The sequence below is a fragment of the Sceloporus occidentalis genome, unplaced genomic scaffold, assembly GCF_023333645.1.
Source record: "Sceloporus occidentalis isolate IW3139 unplaced genomic scaffold, rSceOcc1.0.p SCAF_95, whole genome shotgun sequence".
NCBI classification, from domain to species: domain Eukaryota; kingdom Metazoa; phylum Chordata; class Lepidosauria; order Squamata; family Phrynosomatidae; genus Sceloporus; species Sceloporus occidentalis.
The window spans coordinates 150403-172430 of record NW_028317075.1 but is presented as its reverse complement, the minus strand read 5'-3'; the positions used below and the strand labels follow the sequence as shown (position 1 = coordinate 172430).

General features: G+C 39.5%; 1 protein-coding gene across 1 annotated transcript; it reads right to left on the bottom strand.

The window, feature by feature from the left end:
• Positions 1–4722: 4722 nt before the first annotated feature.
• LOC149284283 (protein SDA1 homolog) lies at positions 4723–20132 on the bottom strand. Its single transcript, XM_089496872.1, has 22 exons — positions 20043–20132; positions 17704–17808; positions 16697–16795; positions 16368–16478; positions 15589–15660; positions 15391–15491; positions 14538–14595; positions 13895–13969; positions 13417–13518; positions 12597–12666; positions 10976–11079; positions 10610–10667; positions 10361–10419; positions 9277–9353; positions 7987–8084; positions 7496–7572; positions 7200–7326; positions 7026–7117; positions 6435–6628; positions 5805–5889; positions 5286–5447; positions 4723–4773 (listed from the first exon to the last, which is right to left on the bottom strand). Exons 1-22 carry the CDS (start codon positions 20130–20132, stop codon positions 4723–4725), a joined length of 2067 nt encoding a protein of 688 aa, XP_089352998.1.
• Between the last annotated feature and the right edge of the window lie 1896 nt (positions 20133–22028).

Below are 22028 nucleotides of genomic sequence, written 5' to 3'. Positions count from 1 at the left end.
TTTCTCATTTACTGAAAGACACGAGTTATATATTGGGTTTTTTTCCAGAATAAGAAGGGCTTTCTTTAGATACCGTTTTTGATCATATCATCTTAATTCCCTAATTTTCCTATTATTAAAATATGGTGAAAAATTGAAAAATATTTTACTCGTCTACAAAAGCTAATGAAAAAAAATGAAAATAGGTGCTAAGATTTGTTTAGAAATACCCAATGTTTTTATGTTTTTTGCAAGTTATAGGGCAATAAGCAGGACTGTCCTTAACGCGGGGACACAGCAACCTTGGTCTGCCACGCTAGGGGGCACGGCGACCACTGCGAGCACTTGTGCACTGGCCCACTGCGATCTGTGATCCTGCCCTGCACATGTAGCGTGAGGACATTTCACGCTGAGTCACATTAGGGTCAGAAGGAGGAAAGATCGCATTTGCCCTTGATAGTCTTTTCCTAATCTGTAGAGTCGGTGCGGCAAGTACTTTTGTGAGGAGGGTGTTATTGTATGCCATGGAGTTTTTTTGGGGGGGTGACAAATGCTTGCCCAGGGACCAATCAATATGTGTTCAGAAACATTTCCTGAGTACAGTGAAACCATCCATGCATAGATTTGGGTTGTTTGGGGGCTAAAAGGCCACATTTGGGAGGGGCACATTTTTTACATCTGGTCAGTCTGCACCTATGTCCTATTTGGGACATCTTTGAACCCGGCCAACTTACCGTATTTGCTCGATCATAAGACGACCCCCCAAAATCTGAATATTAATTTAGGAAAAAAAGAAAAAGCCAGAATATAAGACGACCCTAAAGGAAAAAAAGTTTTACCAGTAAATGTTAATTCATGTAAACTATTTTTTTAAATAAAAGCTATGATTGAGAAAAATATTTTTTTTGTTTTTATTTCCTTGTATTTTCCAACCTGCCCCCCAGTTACGCACATCTGCCCCCAGGCTTGCCACACCAATATGGCACTGTGGCCCATGATATGCCTTTTAACCCTCTGTCAGGACTCGGGTGATCAGGTCAGGTAGGAGCCCATGCGCAGGGGATACTTGGGGTTCAGTATGTAACCCACGGTGCATGATTATGCAAACAAAGACACCACAAACAGAAATCCCGGTAATGCAGTGTATTTCATGTATATAACAGGACCAGCAAATAAGGGTAATATAGTCTAAGCAAGTAACCGGACATATGGCAAAATAAAATACAGGTAATAAGTCTTTTGGCAGGGAGCAGGCTTGGAAGGGCGCGACAGACAGAGAGCCCGCTTGGAAGGGCACGACAGACAGAGAGCCCGCTTGGAAGGGCACGACAGACAGAGAGCCCGCTTGGAAGGGCACGACAGACAGAGAGCCCGCTTGGAAGGGCACGACAGAGAGCCCGCTTGGAAGGGCACGACAGACAGAGAGCCCGCTTGGAAGGGCACGACAGACAGAGAGCCCACTTGGAAGGACACAATAGCACGGAGTCCACTTGGAAGGACACAATAGCAGGGAACCAGGAACAGTACAGGTGCAGAGCCACAGCAGGAAAGTCCATAGACTTCAATACAAAGGCCCTGACTGAAGGGCAGGGCAGGTTCATAAAGGCAGGGTAATCCAGATAACAAGGCCCAGCTGGATGTATGGACTAGGGCTCAACCCAGGTAACAAGGCACACCTGAGTTCTGAGTGCTCCAGAGGGCGGAGGGTGACCACTAGTGGTCGCAGATGTAAACGCCACAGGTATAAAAATGGTTCCGGCAGTGAAAAAATGGTTCCTGACACCCTCTATATGCCACTGTGCCCCATGGTATGCCTTTTGACCCCCTATGTGCCACTCTGCCTCCAGAAATGCCTTATACCCCTATATCCCATTCTGGCATTTAGGGGGTTAAAATGCATATTATGGGGCAGAGTGGCATATAGGGAGGTAGAAGGCATTCCAGGAGGCAGAGTGGCATTAAGGGAGTTAAAAGGCATTGCATAGAGCACTCTGCCTCCAGAAATGCCTTATACCCCTATATGCCACTCTGGCATTTAGGGGGTTAAAAGGCATATTATGGGGCAGAGTGGCATATCCTGTCTCCCCCCCCCCCACACACTTACACTTACCGGTGCTTCCTGCTGTATTGCCGTTGGCAGCGGGGGTTTGTCTGTGTCCGTCGCACTCCATGGGTATTTCAAATGCTAGTGTTTTAACTCTTTTCCTGCCAGGAGTTTTGGAAAGACACCTCGCTAATTTTAGCACTTTTAAATATATTTATATTTATTTTTACATTTTGTTGGAACTTGATGGTTTTCTAATAGAGAGATCACTGGATAATTATTTTTACACGTTACCGTATTTTAATTTTATTAAGGGTTTTTTTTTTAATTTTTAAACATTTTTCTATATATATATATATATATATTTTACTATTAACATTGTGAATTGTCGATATATCTGTTTGCACCTTCTGACTATAATGATGTTTGTCTCACGCTGTCTTAAATCTTTTCAGAATGAGCAATCATACATATTTTTTCATGTACTAGGAAATGATACTCATGATGTATCTTAAGTGTTTGTGCATATATATATATTGTGCAAAAAAAACCCTGGAATGGAAATGGGGAATTAGTTCACTAGGTACATTCCACCTGAAGAATCAGCCTAGGAATTTCACATCCTCATATAGCAAATGCTGGCGAGAGTTCACAAACTTACTCATTCCGTAAAAAGAGAAGAATTGAGAATTATGCTTCTTCATTTTATGGTTATTAGTAATCTATGCAGGGTGCCTAATAAGACATTATACACAAGCTTGTGCTTCTAACTCACATTGTACACAAAGAATCAGCAAAAGCAGTAGGGCACAAGTCAGGAACTAACTATCCGTTTTAGGTTGCTCATTTAAAGCCATACTGGATTTTACCATTAAATCACTTACTAAAAGGATTATTGGTTCCAATAAGACATTTCAATACAATTACAGCAGTGTATTTCTTTTACATTTTCACACTGTTTACAAGGAAAACATGCTGGCAGCATGAACAGTATCTCCATTTACTTTGGTGGATCATGTGGCAGTAACATTTGCAGACCATTAAGGGAACATAAGTAGTACGGCTATTGTAGCATCTACACTAAAGCGACAGCTGAACCAACAATTTATATACTTTGGTAAAAGTTGTCAAAGTACAATCAAACTTTAGTTCACTTTGCAGCTCTAGATTTCAAGAAAATGCTTTGTTGTATTTTGTACAAATTTTTTACATTTTAGTCAACTTTATCCCAGTCATACAGTAAAGAGGAATCATACCAGGAAATCATGAATAAGGCTAACAATCTATTAATACACCCCTTGTGTTGTCATGACCAGTGTTGATTGCATAGAACTATTTGTAATATATATATAAATAAATATATATATATATATCAAATACCTCACACATGTCTCTTAGTGGCCCATCAATCAATTTAGAAGATTGATATGTTTATATGATATTAGCTTAATGCAGCTAATACATTAAATGTCCGGGATAGAAAGACCTGTGTACATTAAAACACTTTTCCATGTGTTAGGATCATGTCCCCATTCCTTAGTAAAGCATGGGTTGATATTGGAACAGGTGGTTAGTATTAAAGGAGCTAGATGAGCGAGGTGGTCTTCCAAGCACAATTCCAAAAGGATTGGAGTATTCTGCAGCTGGGTACACTTCCGATAAGGTCCAGATATAACTGTATAGTTGTTGATAAAGGTATATAACATTTAGTGTAACACAATGAAGGCTTGGTTACTTCTGAGCTGCATGTTTGCAATGTTGTGAATATGTTGATATGCAAAGGAGTCTTTTTTTATCTTTGCACCAACATCGCATGCTAGGTGTAATGGTGGGGTCATCAGGGATATAAATAATGCAGGGGTACCCAGCCTTTGTACACAATGAAGTAAATAAATTTCCCTGGTGGTACTTAAGTCAGAGATCGGTGCTCATCGAACACTTTAACGTCTACACTCAATAAGGGGATACCGATTACACTGCGTTGAATCCCTCATCGTTTGGCGACAATCATTAAGTCGCCCCCCCAACACCTTTTCCCCACATCTGCCCCACCTTTTACTGTACCTAATATTACCCCACACACACTCACCCTGTAATTATTTATCCCTTGTTGGGTACCTAAACGATTAACCACACTTATTGCCTAGTCTCCTGTCTTTGGTCATTAGTTATTCTTATCACTTTTGTAAAAGGAGATTTGCTCCACGGCACCAATTGCACTCTGTTTTGTAGCAGACATCAGCTTCTGGACAAAGATGTCAGCAGGGCTTTTAGAAGTCTTCTAAGTGACTTTCAAACCAAAACACTACCCAATGATAAACAACATGATAATATTGCTACCTTGGAGTCTTGTTAAACCACAAAAATGACATTCCACTAAAGTGAAATATTAAGCAAAAATACAAAATACAGATTCATTATAAACATGTTTCATTTGCAGCAAAATACAGTTGTTTTTATAATCAGGATCAGTGATGCATTTTCTTTTCTTTTTTTTTTTTTTTTACACAAAGGTCTTCACACCGATACATTTTCCCTATAATGAAGGAGGTAATTTTGAATGCTTCAGAATTTAAGTGGCGATGGCATAGCCAATGGTCAATTATGCCACAGTGCATCCATTTGGAATACAGAATCATTTTTGAGTTACACAAAAATGAAGACCACAGTTTTTTTTTGTTTTGATGTTCTTTCATCGGTTATTTCATTAGCCTTTTCTTTTTCTTCAAAAGTGCATCCCGCAAAGCAATCTTAAGAAAAAAAAAAATAGATATTAATTTTAGGTGTATACAGCTGATTAAAAATGGACTTTTGGTTTAGTTGATTATCAAAGATTAAGGCAGAGAGGGTGAGTGAGCTAGTTCAACACAGTATACTAAGGCATCAGATTAAGCGGTAAAAATAGAAAGATGGGCATGGGGTAAGGAGGACTATTTACTCAAATTTGTAGGATTTAAAACAATTAAAAAATATATAGAACCATAAGAGGAATACAAGGCCAAAATATGTATTGGATAGGCCAACTGGCTCTTTGCTACATGTTAGTGCATCCAGATAACACGTTGGGATAAGGCACAAGAGCTGATAACAAGATATACAAGCTTGCAATGGTCACTACAGCTGGAGCACACATGACTTATTTCCTAAAATGTAGAGTTAGCAGAACATGAATTTCTCCATCTGCTAAACTCAACAACTGAACAAACAAAATCTTTTTATGGGTATGCCCTCCGTTTAAGACCCTATTCTGTCAAGACGTTACCTGCTTGTCTCTGAAGGAACGTTTGTTTTTGGATCGAACATTCAGGCTGTATCGCATCATCATGAAGCTTTTATTTTTCTTCTTTTCCTTGTTGGTGGTGCTGGAATGAGGATTCATTTTTGTCTTCTTCCTTACAAATTCTTTGCGGTCTGTCCTACCAGCCTAAATGTGATAAATTATATATATATTAGGAACACCATGTCATGGAGTAGAAATTGGAAAGATACACAAATTTGCCACTGGGACTTTGGATTTTATAGATTTTTAGGAGGACCTCCTTTCTGAATGGTGTGTCAACTTGCTATTCCACTAAAACAATACAAACATTAAAAAGACTGTTGAATGCAACTACCTGAACTAAAACTTCATAGAAAAGGCTCTATGTTAAAGAAAACAGAAGAAAAAAAAACACCACACAATTTAACAGATTATATAGGTAGCTTAGTATGCGCTGCTGGGAGCATTAGCTAAAAAAAGAAATGTAATTTATCATCAAGAAGCAAGGTTCAAAGTACATACCAGAACGGTGGCAAGTCTTGTTTCTTTATCAGACTTTGGCTTCTTATGCAGATGTTCGATATCGCGGAGAGAAAGCAGCTCGCCCCTTGAGTTAAAGCAATGATAAGAAATACTGTGATCAGGCCATTTATTGAAGATGTGTAAAATTAAGAGAAATGCTAAACATGTAACCTCTCCTTTGTAAATTTGGGTCTGCTACGAAAACACCTGCTTAAAAAAAGTTAAACCCAGGCCTATGGGGGGAAAACAAGATTTCAATTCCTTTTCTATTACGAAGATGCTACACAGCATTTGTGGAAAGAGTCAAAATACACTCTGGCATACAGGTTTTTATGCCCCGGGGCACATGTATGGCGCTGCTGTTGGGGTCAATATTGTTTATGTGCACCCTTGCCTGGTTCTTCTCTTCACTGAACTTGTAATGAGGTAGTGCATTTAAGTGAATCTGGAGCAAAGTTTGAAACGTGGTCACCATAATAACCAATTAATTGGTTCAATGAGCATTGCCCAACTGATATTAACACTGTTTATCAAATTTTTGCCTCTTATTTAGAAAAACGTATCTCTGTTGTAACCTTCGCATCAATCAATATGTGCTTGTGTTCCGCGCAGTTATGAGGATACACTTACTTTCTTTCTTCATCACTGCTGTCAATTTCGATGTTTTTCCTCTTCTCGGATTTGCCCGGCGCAGCATTTACTTCCTTGGCCATCTGAGCTATCCGAATCTTCTTGAAGTCTTCCTGGGTGAGCAGTCTGCTAGCACTGACAGCTGCCGCCTTGACTTTTCGTTCTTCTACTGGCATCGCCTGGATTTTCTCTGCCTTTGGAATTATATTGGTTTATTGTTAAAAAGGCATGGATTACAGATAGAAAAGGGTGCTAGTCACAAACGCTTACATAAAATATCCTCCATGCAAAACAGCTGAGACTCAGCAAAGAGCAAATTAGTGGGTTTTTTTTTCCAGCGATCAGTGACATGAGAATCACTGGAAAAATGTTTTATTGTATATATGGGTCTACTTGACAAAAAAAAAAAAGTAGGTCCTGGGTCAGGCCTATGACAATGTTCTCTATACACCACTGCCTAGACACAGAGGTTATTGCCCCCCTGCATAATAACAGTTTCAAAGCTTTATTTTAAAGAAAGGATTAGGTAAAATAGGTTTAAAATACATTCCTTATAACCTTTTTATATATAAAAATTGTCTCAATACTTACAACTTCCTGCTGTTCTTCATCAGAAGAGTGATGAACATCAATCCATTCGCCATCCTCATCATCGTCACTGAGACTTGCACTTTCCCAGCCATCTACAAACACGTTACTTTTATTTATATTTACCTTTGAAAACATAATATCACCAAAACGTACAAAAAGTTATTGCTCATTTACCATCCTCTTCTCCTTCATTCACTTCTTTTTCAACCTCCAGCACCTCAGCCCCAGGAATATAGTCTCTTGCAACCAATTCTCCGTATGCATGAATTTTCGCTTCTGTCGATGCTTCTGTGGGTTTTCCCTGTAAAATTATTTTTTATTTATGAAGTATCATATCGTGATTTTACAGTGCTGTAGGTTTATAGGGTCCTTGTACATTACATAGTCACATCACAGATAATGCGATCGGTTACACAAAGTTCTTAAAAAGAATTGCCATGAGTCTATATCCAACATATGCAAATACTCACCCTGAATTTCTTTTGCAACATTTCAGGATTTAATGATCGGAAGAGGTGTATCAAACTTCTTGAAGACATGGACACATCTGATGCAAACACATTATATTATTTTCAATATATATTTATATATGTTATTGTATTTGTTGGCACGCTGCCAAAATATCACAAGCAATGGTAACTTCATGCCACACTTTAGAACACTTAACACAACTTGCGTAAGAAAATTTAGCAAGGATAATATATTGTATTTATCACATGATTTACAGTGTATTTAAAAAGGTTCAGATCATTTTAATTACAAATGCCTCATACCAATTATGTCCAAACTCCTTTTTTACCTACATATTCAAATATATTTTCTCCTAATTTTTAGAGGCATATATGTTAAGTATGACATCATAGTGATTCACTCAGGATTTGAAAACTGGCAGAATGAAAACTGACTAAAAAACACAGGTCATGCATTTACTGAGAAAAGCCAGTAAAATAGACAATCTTACTTTTATCCTTATGGGTTTTATACTGGGCCAGATCTTGAAGCAGTTCTTCCGTCATTGCTAATGGGCATCGAGCTGTCAACTCCTTGATCGCATTGATGCTGCAGAATTAAACCACAGACATAATAGTAAGAGTTATGAATAAAATAGGATTGAGAATATACAACATGGATTAAAATGGAAAAGCTGCCAGCCCCCCCCACCCAAGAAAACTAAACAATTTTTCACCCCTAAGCATTGCATAGAAAAAAACTGTTTAAAAACTGAAATAAAATTTTTCCAGGACATGATTCTCTTTAAGTATACATCATTTATATCCCCAGACAGACTAAAAGAAATGAAAACACAGGAAGGGGGCTGTGATCTCCCGTAATCACAATTTATAATGAAGTGAGGTGTGTATTAAGGCATTTGATGGCAGTTAAAAACCATTTAGCCCATCAGATCTGCCCATTTTCCCTGGCATAAGGGGTTTAAACCACTCAGTCTTTGGACATGTCCTATAGTGAGGAACGCTTTATGTCTTTCCCATGACCATTTAAATTCTCTTACTGTATTAGCTTCCGTTACTTCTGCTGGGAGACTGTTCCTTTTATCTACTTCCCTCCCAGTAAAGTAGAACATCTTTATGTTACATAAAAAAAAAGGTATAACTAACAATTCAGGGGCAATGACACGCACAACAGATGTGCTTATTTTTTTTTACATATGCTATATATTGTACGTATGATATAATGACTCCCATCTTAAACATGGCTTACAATCCACATGACCACAATATCTGGGCCGCTCTTCCCATGGCAGTCCCCTTGCTTGTTTCAAATATAATCCTAACATAAAAGCAATCTGACTGCAGATAAGAACCATTCGGCCCATCTAGTCTGTGCATTTTCCCTGTTGTAAGACTCAGGTCTTAATTAGATCTTGTCCTAGATTCGGGGTAGCTTTTGCCTTCCCATGCATGTTTAAATTCCCTTACTGTATTAGCCTCTACCACTTCTGACGGGAGCTGTTCCATTTATCTACCACCATCTCAGTAAAGTAAAACTTCCTTACATTACGTCTAAACATTTGACCCTCTTGTTCTAACATTTTTTTTCTCCATTAAATGATCGAAATGACCTTAACATGGAATCTTTATTAGGAGTCTACCAAAACAAAAACAAAAACAAAAAATCAGCTATGACATTAGACAGGTAAATCATAGAGATTCTCCATACTGTAAATTAGTGTCCGTTAAGCCCGACGTGATGTGTCGTATGAAAGAAAGGAGAAAAATAAAAGTGTACAGACCCAACAGTCATCACCTCTCCCGAGTTCCTGTCTGTAACAAAGTTATTGGCTATCGTCATCACCACAGACTGGGAAATCTGGAGGATAAATAAACTATTATTAACCACTGGCAAGTAATGTGAGATCATATGTAAATGATGTATATATATTAAATAACTATACATACAATTTATTTTACTGACATTAGAGGAGAAATACATGTTCCAAACTATAGCAGTATTACATGGGAATATATGTCATAACTTGTTCTCTTTCCAAAAATAAATAAAAGCAACACTTATAATTATTTTTTTTTTTATTTTTTTTTTTAAACACCAGCACACTTATTCTACGGAAATACTAATAGACATATGACCATATAGCGCCACGCGGTTTTCTTTTTAAGTTCTAGGCAACCTTCTTGTCCAATTTGAATGTCTGATGTAACAAGGTTTATGTCAGTGAGGCGGGACCCATTTTTGCCCTTTTCTGAATACGTTATTTTTTGCATCTACTGGTTTCATTGAAACCTTTAAAAAATGCATGCATGTTTTTTTTACTAGCTTTTGCAAAATCTTCAGTCTTTAATTAACCGCTGCATTCAAGTGTTAAGTATTCTTGTGGGAACAGTATTACTTTACCAAGGGAAGCTAGCTGAAAGTATGATTGGTATGATTGTTACAGATAAGCAGAAGGGTATAACTGCTTGAAAATCCCTACTGATTTTATTCCATACAAATCCAGAACACACAAAAATAAGAAAAGGAGGATGTTATACAGGATTCCAGCCAAAGACAAATCTTAGGCTTTATGTCCGAATTCAATCCACATTGTTTCATACAAGCAGCTATGATAATGGCCTGGTAGTAAAGGATTACTAAGGCATTACCATAATGCACATGAATAAGTAATAGGCATAACCTAGCATTACTCCACCCATTGTACAGCGCTATGGAATTTGATGGCGCTATACAAAACTATAAATAATAATAATTACAGCACATGGCAGATGAAAAAAAAGTTTGGAATGTTATAGTTATTGTAAAAGGCAGGCAGCACAACTACCATGGTAATTAAAAAAATAAAGTGAAATAAGTTAAGTTACCTCCGGCGGTACCAACTTATGGGTGGCTTGTGCAGCAAACAGAAGAATCTTTGTTACCTCTGAGAGACCAGAAAGTGTGGTTAATATAGAATGTATACAAGAACGCCATAGATTTGTTCCAGTTTATGTTTGTTACATTTATACATAAAAAAAAAATCATATTACCAATTTCTGACACTATGAATTAATTCTCTGTAAGGTATTTTATCGACAGCGTTGACTTGCATACACGCTTGCCGTATAGCTTACCTCTTTGATGCGGCTGGAGGAATCTTTGCAGAAATGGGTAGAAATTAAAGAGGAATAACTGTGAAAAAAATTAGATATTCAGTTAGTATAAAATGATATTAGAAGCAACATGTGATTACAAAAAAGAGGGTTTGGAGGAATAGGTTTGTTCAATAAATCTTGAGATTTACAATGGGCAAGTCCTAGCTATTTTCCCCTGCAAGAAGGGCTAAGTTGCACTGAAGGAACCATGCCCAGGTGTCCTGCTTTGTTCTGGTTGTTTATAAGCCAGTGATATCAGGAGGTATGAACTAGAGTAATGTTTCTTCTGCATAAGCTAATGCATTTAGTAATGAAAAATTGAACGTTTTAAGGGCATATTCTTACCTCATGGATCCCAACCAGCCTGGAGATCAAATCCATAAGCATCATCTTAACCTCAAATCTTTCCTTGGAGGTCTCCAGCTGCTTCAACAGCTTCTCTGCAAAATCTGCAATAACATTCAGCAGATACGGAAAAATTCCAATTAACACGCGTTATAAATTTACCAGAACAGTCCTGGCATCAGGATAATTTCACTGGTAATCTGTCTTTAAAGGCCAGTGTATTAACCACTGTATTTTCATTGCCGTGCAGGGGCAGGAGGTTATCTTGGCAGAATATGACAACATGCTGTTGGGGGGGGGGGGGTGGAATGTGACACTCAAATGAGTGGCGTTACTTTGCTGGCTTGGAAGTCAGGTGTGTAACAATACTTATATACCGTATTTGCTTGATTATAAAACGACCCTGATTATAAGACGACCCCCCAAAATCTGAATATTAATTTAGGAAAAAAAGAAAAAACCTGAATATAAGACGACCCTATAGGAAAAAAGTTTTACCAGTAAATGTTAATTCATGTAAACTATTAAATTTTTTAATAAAATCTATGATTGAGAAAAATATTTTTTGGTTTTTATTTCCTTGTATTTTCCAACCTGCCCCCCAGTTACGCACATCTGCCCCCAGGCTTGCCACTCCAATATGGCACTGTGGCCCATGATATGCCTTTTAACCCTCTATATGCCACTGTGCCCCATGATATGCCTTTTAACCCCCTATGTGCCACTCTGCCTCCAGAAATGCCTTATACCCCTATATGCCACTCTGGCATTTAGGGGGTTAAAAGGCATATTATGGCATTTCAGGAGGCAGACTGGCGTTCAGGGGGTTAAAAGGCATTTCATAGAGCACTCTGCCTCCAGAAATGCCCTATGCCCCATTTAACACCCCCCCCCCACACACACACACACACTTACCGGTGCTTCCAATTTCCTGCTGTATACCGGGGCAGCAGTCTTCCTTCTGTCTCCCCCCCCATTTAACACTCCCCCACCCCACACACACTTACCGGTGCTTCTAATTTCCTGCTGTATACCAGGGCAGCAGTCTTCCTTATGCTGCAGCCGGGAAGGAGGTGTGGTTAGCAGCGGGGATCGTCTGCGTCCATCGCGCAGACCTTCCCCGGCTGTTCGAGATCAGGGAACTCTGATCTCTAACAGTCGGGGAAGGTCTAAGCGATGGACGCAGACAACCCCCGCTGCTAGCCACACCTCCATCCGGCTGCAGCGGAAGTTGTCTACGCGAATGGCGTGGACGTCAACCCGCTGCCCCGGTATACAGCAGGAAATTGGAAACACTGGTAAGTGTGTGTGGGGGGTGAGACAGGAGGATCCAGGTCCCCTGCAGCGGTGCGGGGAATCTGGATCTTAGTCTCATAGTCAGACCTCTATTTGAGGTCTGATTATAAGAAGACCCCGATTAGAAGACGAAGGGTATTTTTCAGAGCATTTGCTCTGAAAAAACCTCGTCTTATAATCGAGCAAATTCGGTATATTCCATTCTATAAACATTGAACTTCCTGAATGCATGGCATATTATGTGCAAGTGTGTTCTACAGAATACAGGGTGGTGCTGTTGTGAAGCTGTATTTTTAGTGAATAGATGTTGCGGCGCAGAGCTAACCTTGTGGATCATGTACCAAGTGAATGGCTGAAAAGTTAAATATCTCCGGCTTTCGCTTCTTCTTATGTTTCTGTAAAATGAATGCGAGTAAAAAAACGTTAGAACGGCTTCTTTTATTGTGAGAGAAACCAATGGGCAATGAGGTCTTTTGTAGGTGCTTTCAACATTTGCTATTTCAATTAAATGACAACATGAAGAGTAATTTGGGGCATCTACTACTGAAATCAAGGGGATGTTTCAACCAACTTCTCCACATTTAGAATTCCGCCCTAGAGCATAGTCCCAATGTATGCTGCACCTGAATGTCTATATCCTAGCTACCCCCAGGGTTTTTAATACAAATGTGTTGTTTAAAGTGTCACGTTTCACATACACAAGGATGTATATTTGAAAAAAAAAAAACAACAAAAAAAAACATTACAAACTAGAGGTGTAATCTCTATATACCTTGAAAGGACTACATATATTCATAGGGAGATCCAAATAAGAATGGAAGTTTTAATGCTGAATCCTTATCACTCCATAACTCTATATGTAATCAGACTCCCATCCACAGGGACCTATGATGGAGTCACACATTCTAAACCATAAAGTATCCTGCCTTCTTTTGTTACTCGTTTAATCGTTTCTTTTGATTTTCATTTAAAAATGAGTTAAACCTTGAACTCTTTGGCCATCCTAACAAATCACAGTAAGCCAAAAACAAAATGCACTAACCACACAGACGAGGACTTTTTAAGACCTTTTTATTGTCCGACAAGCCTCTCATATTGTTGCTTGCCGTTCATTATGTTGCATATTTTAATATATCCACACTTACCCTTAGGACCTTCATAGCCTTCTCCAGTTTCTTCTTGCTTTTTGTATTCTTCTTGCTAGTAGAGTATCTGACCATTAGATCTCGGGCAGTGGGGCCTTCATCCTGCAATTAAATAAGTTATATGATAAGTTATATACTCGGTGTCAACACATATTAAAGGACATGCAGGGTAGCTAGTATTCAAATAACAACATGCAGTGCTGAGTGCAAGGAAAAGATAATGGCTTTTCTCATGGGCATTACATGGTCTCAATTCCAGCTATGAAAATGAATACAAGCCACCAGACCTCATAGAAAGGTTGTTTTTTTTCTGGACACAGTATGGTTAATAACAAAACTACATGCATAGTTTCTATAAATGGGCCAAAAACAGAGACAAGTTGTAATGAAAGTTCACCAAATGCAAGCTTCTAAATGTAATAAACTAAATCAAGGCAACTCCATAAAACCCAATAAACGACATGAAAGCAGTTCTAACCTCTGATTCAGAGTCGCTGTCTTTCTTCTCATCCTCATCTTTTCCCAGAAAGAATTTCAGCGCGGCAACAAGAATCTATGGTTAAAGAAATCCTACACATTTATGAATTGTCTTCATACATCAGCGCAGACATATCTGTTTAACATACATTGATGAACCATGGTGTTGAGAAGTCTGCGACAAAAACCTTAAAATGAAAGTAAACTCTGAACCTTGGTGCTTGAAAGTGAGTTTACTAGTCATCTCTGTAATGCTGATTGTAATAGCGATCTATGTACGATCTGAACAAGTCTGGACCTCACAGGAAACCATCAAGTGGTCTTATTGCCACATACAGTAGAGCTTGGAGAATGCGTTTTAACCTACATAAATCACTATCTTATTTCTACCTACACATAATGTCATTAACTTTTTTATATACACATATAATGGTTTTAAACACAAATAGTTATCCCCCCCCCCCTTCTATACAAATTGTTAGAGGGTCAGGTAACACTGGTGGGTCTAGAACTAAATAGATGTTTTAAAGATTATACATAGTTCCCACTAAATCACTAACTGGATAAAGCAGGATATCGTCACTAATCACCTTCTAAATTACAAGACACATTGTCAATGTCAATGCATGCTAGTGATGTCTTACCTTGGTAACCTTAGAAAAGCAGACTGTAGCGATCACATTGACTGTTTTTGCATCATTCCTAGAACACGCAAAAACAAATGTTAAACCACAATTTATATTGTTTCCTGTATGTTTATTATTAGGAGTCTTCAGAGTTGTGCAAAGGGTACACATGACATAATTAGTATATAAAATAACAAAGATGACATACAGAAACAGATAAGGAGGGCCCTGCTCAAGTGAGCTTACAATCTAGAGGGAGTTAGGGTGTATTACATAAGAAGTAAAAGTGCCGTTATTAGGGTTGGAGCACTAGTAAAAGTATTGCAGGAGAGGGACTAGGAAAGGTGAGCTGAAGGAATATGGGAGGGCGTTAATGTGCTATGTTGTAAGCTTCCTTAAAAAAAGTGGGTCTTAAGGATTTTTTTGAAGGATCGAAGGCAGGGGGAGAGACGGATAGGGCCAATGGAGGGCATTCCAGGGGATGGGGCAGCCCTTGAGAAGCTTAAAATTACAGAAGAGGACAGAAGGAGATCATTGGATTAGCAGAGAGACCAGTCAGGAGCATATTTACAGTGATGAGATGTAAGTGGGGGAAGAACTGTGAAGGCCTTTGAAAGTAAGATTTTGAAATGAATCAGGAGAGGATAGGTAGATATGGATGTCATCACTTAAACCAGTGGCTAGATTTGCTCTATGGGAGCCACGTGTGATATATATTTTATATATATATATATATATATACACACACACACACACAGTATATAATACGCACACAGACATTATATAACAATAGATTTCATTAACAACATTGGTTTATAGCTTGCCATAATAATAAAACGGGTCATAGACTACTCAATATATGTTCTCTTACCAGATATTTCTTCTGTACAGCTCAATCATGACATCTAGAGACATCTTTGCAGCAATCACATTGTTGTCCCTAAGCATAGTATACATGAAATTTTGTAGCGTCTACAAGAAAGGGAACAAAAAAAAAAAAAAAAGAGGGAATCATTTGGAGAAACTGCCAACAGGCGAGAGGGGGTGAAAAGGAATGGATGTAACTTACCGTATTTACTTTGTTGTTCTTGTGTTTGGCATTTATATTCTTTATGTCAGTCACAATGTGGGTGTATAATGTCTAAGAAAAGAAAAGCAGCAGATCATTAACTACGTCACTCACAGTAATAATGGATATGCTAATGTGGAAAATAATAAACCAGAACAATGTCCTCGCATTATACAAAAACGAGGGAGATCATAAGAAAGACATTAACCCTTAAATGTCACAGCACTCGCATTGCCCCCACTATTCACATCCTTCTTTCAACAAATGTATTATTAATGAAAGCTCATGCACTTCCAAGACACAATGTATAACCCTCTTTGATCAAAGGAAACATGCCCCATGGGAGGATGGAAGGATTTCTATTGATGGTGCAAATAATATTTCTCCAAGAACTGCTACCAGTTTGTTAGCATTGCGGCACTTGGAACAAAACATCCATCAAAAAGAAAAATATTCATGTGATGCAGTGTCTGGTCCTGCATGATGTATTGTTCAGTGGGTTTGGAGGTTTTCATAAAATTAGCAGAATAACTCTGATGCATTATACAGGATCAACTATACTCTTCTTCCAAAAGCTCCCTGGGGCCTTTCACAATGCATAGCTAAGCCAGGGAGCTGAATAAACGCCAGAGAGTAAAACAACGAAAGTAAAATTCAATAACACATGCCACCTTCTAGAGCTGTTGCGAGTTACATGTTGCCCAGTGCTGTTATAAGGCAACGCTAGGTGAAAAAGCATTATACATATATTTTCTCATCTTTGCTTCATTCAAACTTACTTTTCGCAGAAGTTTATCGGGACATCTCAGAAGCTCAAAAAAAAGCTCCAGGATAATCGAGGGGTTGATCAAATCCTTGTTTCTCAGCATGATTAAAGCTTTGCAGAGTGTCTGTAGAATAAAAACAAATACAGTAACCACATTTAGCCCTAGCTAATACGCGTTATCAAGAAGCAAACACAATTAAACATACATAAGAATCTTGTTAAGGTGATTAAAAGAAAACTAAATATAGAAAAGTAGCATTTGATGGAAGATAAGTCTTTTAGCTTACACTGTGCTCACAGGTATGAAATAAAAGAAAATAAGGCTGGGTTGGATAAATATACCATTCTGAGGTCTGGCTCCATAACTGTGTGATATGAATAAAGTAGCGATTTCATCTGCTCCGGGAAATTTTCAAGCTGACGTGGATAACAATGAGCAGTCTAAAACAAACAACAACAAAAAAAGAAAGATTTCACGGTTAAAAGACAATATTATGCCATCATGGCTGACACGGACTGAGTGACCCCAGAATTCTAAACGGTTCTGTCTGAAAACATCTACTCCCCAGCAACAAACAAGTACTATATATATATATATATATATATATATATATATATATATATATATATATATTTAAAATGAGACGTCTCCTGTGTACCAAAACGTGAATTTCTACGCATGCAGATGTGGGTAACAAGTGGCATTACTATGGGACTTTTCAAAAGCGGCCATTCGAACAGGCTGCAAAAGGGGAAGCCACATGGGGAAGAAAAAAAAAAAGTATTTTAATTCTTCAGTAAACAACATGGTGGTGTTTACTTCAATAAAGGCTGACTTTAATGTAAACCAGGTTTTATTTCATTTTACTCCAATAAACTTTGTTTGCCTGCACAGCTGGAGGCTGCCATTGTTGTCAGTCTTCTGATATTTTGGCTGACTTTCTTTACTTAAACACCACTCTTAAGCCGATTCTTTTTAGAAATGCTGATAAAGTTGGTTCCTCCAAATCAGGTTGGGTGATTAAGGCTGAGCCATTCTAATTTTTTTTTCCACCATAGGAAGTATGGTTGAGGGTGTTTTTTTTTGTGTTTTTTTATAGTAAATTGGGCTAAGATAAGAGAGCTAGAACACATAATTGGCTAACATGCTGCTGCTTGAAAAAATTATAGTAAGCAAAAATGAGAACTGTTAAAAAAAATTAAAATAAAAAAAAGGAAACGGCAGAATCTCTTTGAAAAGTTATTTATAATCTAATAAGTACCCCTTAAATAGTATATAAAACACCAATATCTTCTATTTGCGATAGAAGTATTCATTAAAAGGTGCCACCATTTATTGAGCCACTCACCTGAGACATGAACATCACCAGTGTAGCCAGCTCCTTGTTGGCTTTATCCGGTTGAAGCTTGAAGACTTCGACATTGGACAGGTAGTGATTATACTGTTGTAAAAACTACAAAAAACATATACAGATATAAGGTTTGGTGGTCAGGATTAATACATGGTGCACTGTTACAATTGTATAGAACCATTAACCCCCCCCCCGAAACAAATTGTTTTAAACAAATAAAATCTAATAGAGAATATTTCCTGAGGTCACACAGGATTTCTCGATGCTCGCTGAAGCAATGATCTGCAGGCATCAGTATACCGTATTTGCTCGATTATAAGACGACCCTGATTATAAGACGACCCCCCAAAATCTGAATATTAACTTAGGAAAAAAGAAAAAGCCTGAATATAAGACGACCCTAAAGGAAAAAAGTTTTACCAGTAAATGTTAATTCATGTAAACTATTTTTTTTAATAAAAGCTATGATTGAGAAAAATATTTTTTTTGTTTTTATTTCTTGTATTTTCCAGCCTGTCCCCCAGTTACGCACATCTGCCCCCAGGCTTGCCACACCAATATGGCACTGTGGCCCATGATATGCCTTTTAACTCTCTATATGCCACTGTGCCCCATGGTATGCCTTTTGACCCCCTATATGCCACTCTGCCTCCAGAAATGCCTTATACCCCTATATCCCATTCTGGCATTTAGGGGGTTAAAATGCATATTATGGGGCAGAGTGGCATATAGGGAGGTATAAGGCATTTCAGGAGGCAGAGTGGCATTAAGGGAGTTAAAAGGCATTGTATAGAGCACTCTGCCTCCAGAAATGCCTTATACCCCTATATGCCACTCTGGCATTTAGGGGGTTAAAAGGCATATTATGGGGCAGAGTGGCATATAGGGAGGTATAAGGCATTTCAGGAGGCAGAGTGCTCTATTAAATGCCCCCTTAACGCCACTCCAGAAATGCCCTATGCCCCCATTTAACTAACACACACACACACACTCTCTCCCCCCCCTCCCCTCTCTCCTCTCAGCCCTCTCTTACCGGTGCTTCCAGCCGGGGCAGCGGGTTGACGTCGCCTTCTGCTGCAGCCGGAAGGAGGTGGAGTTGGCAGCGGGGGTTTGTATGCGTCCGTCGCGTATACTTTCCCCGGCTGTCAGAGATCAGAGATCTCTGACAGTTGGGGAAGGTCTACGCGACGGACGCAGACAACCCCCGCTGCTAGCCACACCTCCTTCCGGCTGCAGCGGACGTTGTCTACGCGGATCGCGTAGACGTCAACCCGCTGCCCCGGCAATACAGCAGGAAGCACCGGTAAGTGTGTATGATGGGGGGGGGGGTGAGACAGGAGGATCCAGGTCCCCTGCAGCGGTGCGGGGGATCTGGATCTTAGTCTCCTAATCAGACTCTATTTGAGGTCTGATTAGAAGACGACCCCGATTAGAAGACGAGGGGTATTTTTCCAGAGCATTTGCTCTGAAAAAAACCTCGTCTTATAATCGAGCAAATACGGTATTTCACCGTGCTATTCCATACTGTACGAATACAGAGGGGAAACAAATCACTAGACGTCAACTCAGATTTAACCATGTGTTATACAGGGTCCGCTCAGCACTTCCTACAGGAGATCATCACTAGGGTTGGCCCTTTATAACGCGAAGCAGGCCAGTTTTAGGAAATATACATGAGAGCTGCAACCTTGAGACCAATACGTAATCCAGTAACCTGCTAATTCTCCGATTTCGTGAAGAGACCCCACAAATCACTGCCTCGGCATACTATAATCAATATAAAACGTCACCGTGATTCATGGCCCCAGAAAAATAGATTGGTGTGTTTATTTTGCGGTATTAAAATTGAACCAAGTGAGCAGCAAACCTCTTTTACAGACAGGACTACGTTTACATCTAAGTGTTGATTGAATAAATAATGATATATTGTTAAATGCATGAAAAAGGTTTTGACAGGTATTGTTTGCCTTGGAAACAGAAAAGTATACTCAGGTAATGGTTAAAAATATCACTTTGATGACACATTGGGATGCAGTCAGTAAATATCGGGAACAGCTCTCCATAGGCTGTACAATTTCCATGACCCAACTTTTAGCAATCCAAATGGTCCTTAGGCTGATGGGAGCAGTAGTCCCAAAAACCAGAGAATTGCAAATCCACTGTTATGAACGACAAATTCCCCTCTACATGTGACAAGCAAGGAATTCAATGACTCTGCTACGTGGTGGTCATATCTTATGACATGTACACCGAATTAGGACCCCCCCCATCAGGATGAATGATATATGAATGGTAGTTATAGCCAAGCAAGGGTTAACAGTGATCAGTGCTCTCACCTCTTCAGTATAAGAAGCCGGGTCTCTCTTTATGAGGTTCTGCAGCTGTGGCAGGTTGGTCGGCAGCTTGTTGTTATTTCTCCCGGACATGGTGGCGATTTCAAACACAACCCTACAATAGCCTAATACGCGTGGATAATCAAAGTCAGGCGCGTGAATTACTGTATAACTTTACTATTACGATTTTCACGAACTAGCACACGTGTGTACATCCCTGGAAACCACCATGTAGGATCTGCTATCGGCCGATGACGTCGCTACGGGTCTTGATTGGAGTCAAACAGAGTAGATGAGCAAACCAACGCGTTCTGCCAAGTTCGGGCAACTGACACTACTGCAGCAGCTGCCTGACGGGGAGTGTGATATTCGGAACATAACCAAACTTGTATAAAGCTCACAGTCATGTTTTAGAATTGTGAGGAAGCGATTTTATGGAATACAGTATCCCAAATACAGCCCTCTCCACTATTATGCTGTATATAATAGTCGAGTCAAAAAGGAAAACTAAGTTTGGTAGGATAAGGTCTACCAGGTTAACTGATTTTCAGCGGGACCATTCTGTATTTACATTATATTGCATTTATTCAAATAGCACCAGCAGATTCCGTAGCGTTGTTACAACAGTCAGTAAAAAAAGCATCGCACACGATAACAATTTGTTTTAAAAATAAAGAGATGAGGGCACTGTTCGTACTGTCCATAATAGCCCCACTAAGGGGCTAAGAATGCGTATTTAAATACTTTAACCCCTTTCACAACAATTCACGCGCAAGGCACGTCATGGAAAATCATCCCGTTGGCGACAATTGACATGCCTGGCACTTCATGACTTTAAACAGGTGTAGTAAGCGATCTACCATAGAGATGGATATTCAGCGATACCAAAATCCAAGGATGCACTGTGGCCGCACCAGAGAGTGGTAACAAGCGCCACTGCGAGAGATTTTGCCTCTCGCAAGATGGTGCCCTCTTTTTAAAAAATGAACAACTTTCCAAGAGGGTCTCTCCAGACCCTCCTGAGAACCATGTGCTCCCCCTGCAGGTTGAATACATGTACTGCATTAAACCATGCAAGTCAACGGAGCCCAGCTTCTCAAAACAAGTGAGCTCCTTGATGCCACATTATATAGTCTTGGTGACATTGGTACTTATGATCTTGTGTAATCCGCAGCTCTGGTTTAACTCCCGGTTTATGCTCCCTCACAAATTTTTCAAAGTCCCACTTGTTCGGTTTGAGTTGTCTTTATAGGGGCAGTAGTAAAAAGCTAGACGTGGCATTTCCTGCAGTGATCTTTGCATCCTCTCTGAATGGCCTGCACACATAATTACGCACAAAGAAGGCTCACAGCATAGTTAAAATATCTTGGATGTATGATTAGTAGTTAAACATAAGTTTTTGATGGTAAATTCTTTGATGGTTAATTTTGAAAGCCTCACGGTATCTTCCATATTGACAGGCTAAGCTTTGTCATTCATATTGTATTCCATGCTCTTTAAATTGCGTATATTGTATCCATTGATGGCTATACTGTATTGGCCCGATTATAGGCCGCACCCAATTATAGGCCTCACCCTTAAAATACACATAAGTGGAATGGTAAAACAGTATTTTATCTATCTAGTGGGGGCAGCCGGTGCACATCTGCATGATGCGCGTAGACAATCTCTGCCGCTGCTTGCCACTTCAGCCAGTGCTCCTATGCAGGCACTCCTTCATAGAAGCCCCGACGGAAGTGCCGGCAGCAGCCGAGGTGGTCTGAGCGCATTGCACAGACCGGCTGCCACAGAGGAGGAAACATGTCCCCTGCAGCGCTGCGGGGAACCTGGATCCTCACCCTGCTGCTTGCCCGCAGCAGGGCTAAATGAAAAAGAAAAAAACACCTGCCTGCGGCCCGGAACTGCATGTGCCGGGCGTCGGGCGATACGAATTGCGCTAAACCCTGATTATAGGCCACCCCCCCACTTTAACAATTTAAAGTGGGGGGG

Coding starts and splice junctions, on each gene's coding strand:
- LOC149284283 (XM_089496872.1), bottom strand. CDS start 20,132: ATGTCCGGGAGAAATAACAACAAGCTGCCGACCAACCTGCCACAGCTG. Junction 14,596..15,390: donor CTGTACAGAAGAAATATCTG/GTAAGAGAACAT, acceptor TGCGTGTTCTAG/GAATGATGCAAAAACAGTCA. Junction 4,774..5,285: donor GTTCCTTCAGAGACAAGCAG/GTAACGTCTTGA, acceptor TTTTTTCTTAAG/ATTGCTTTGCGGGATGCACT.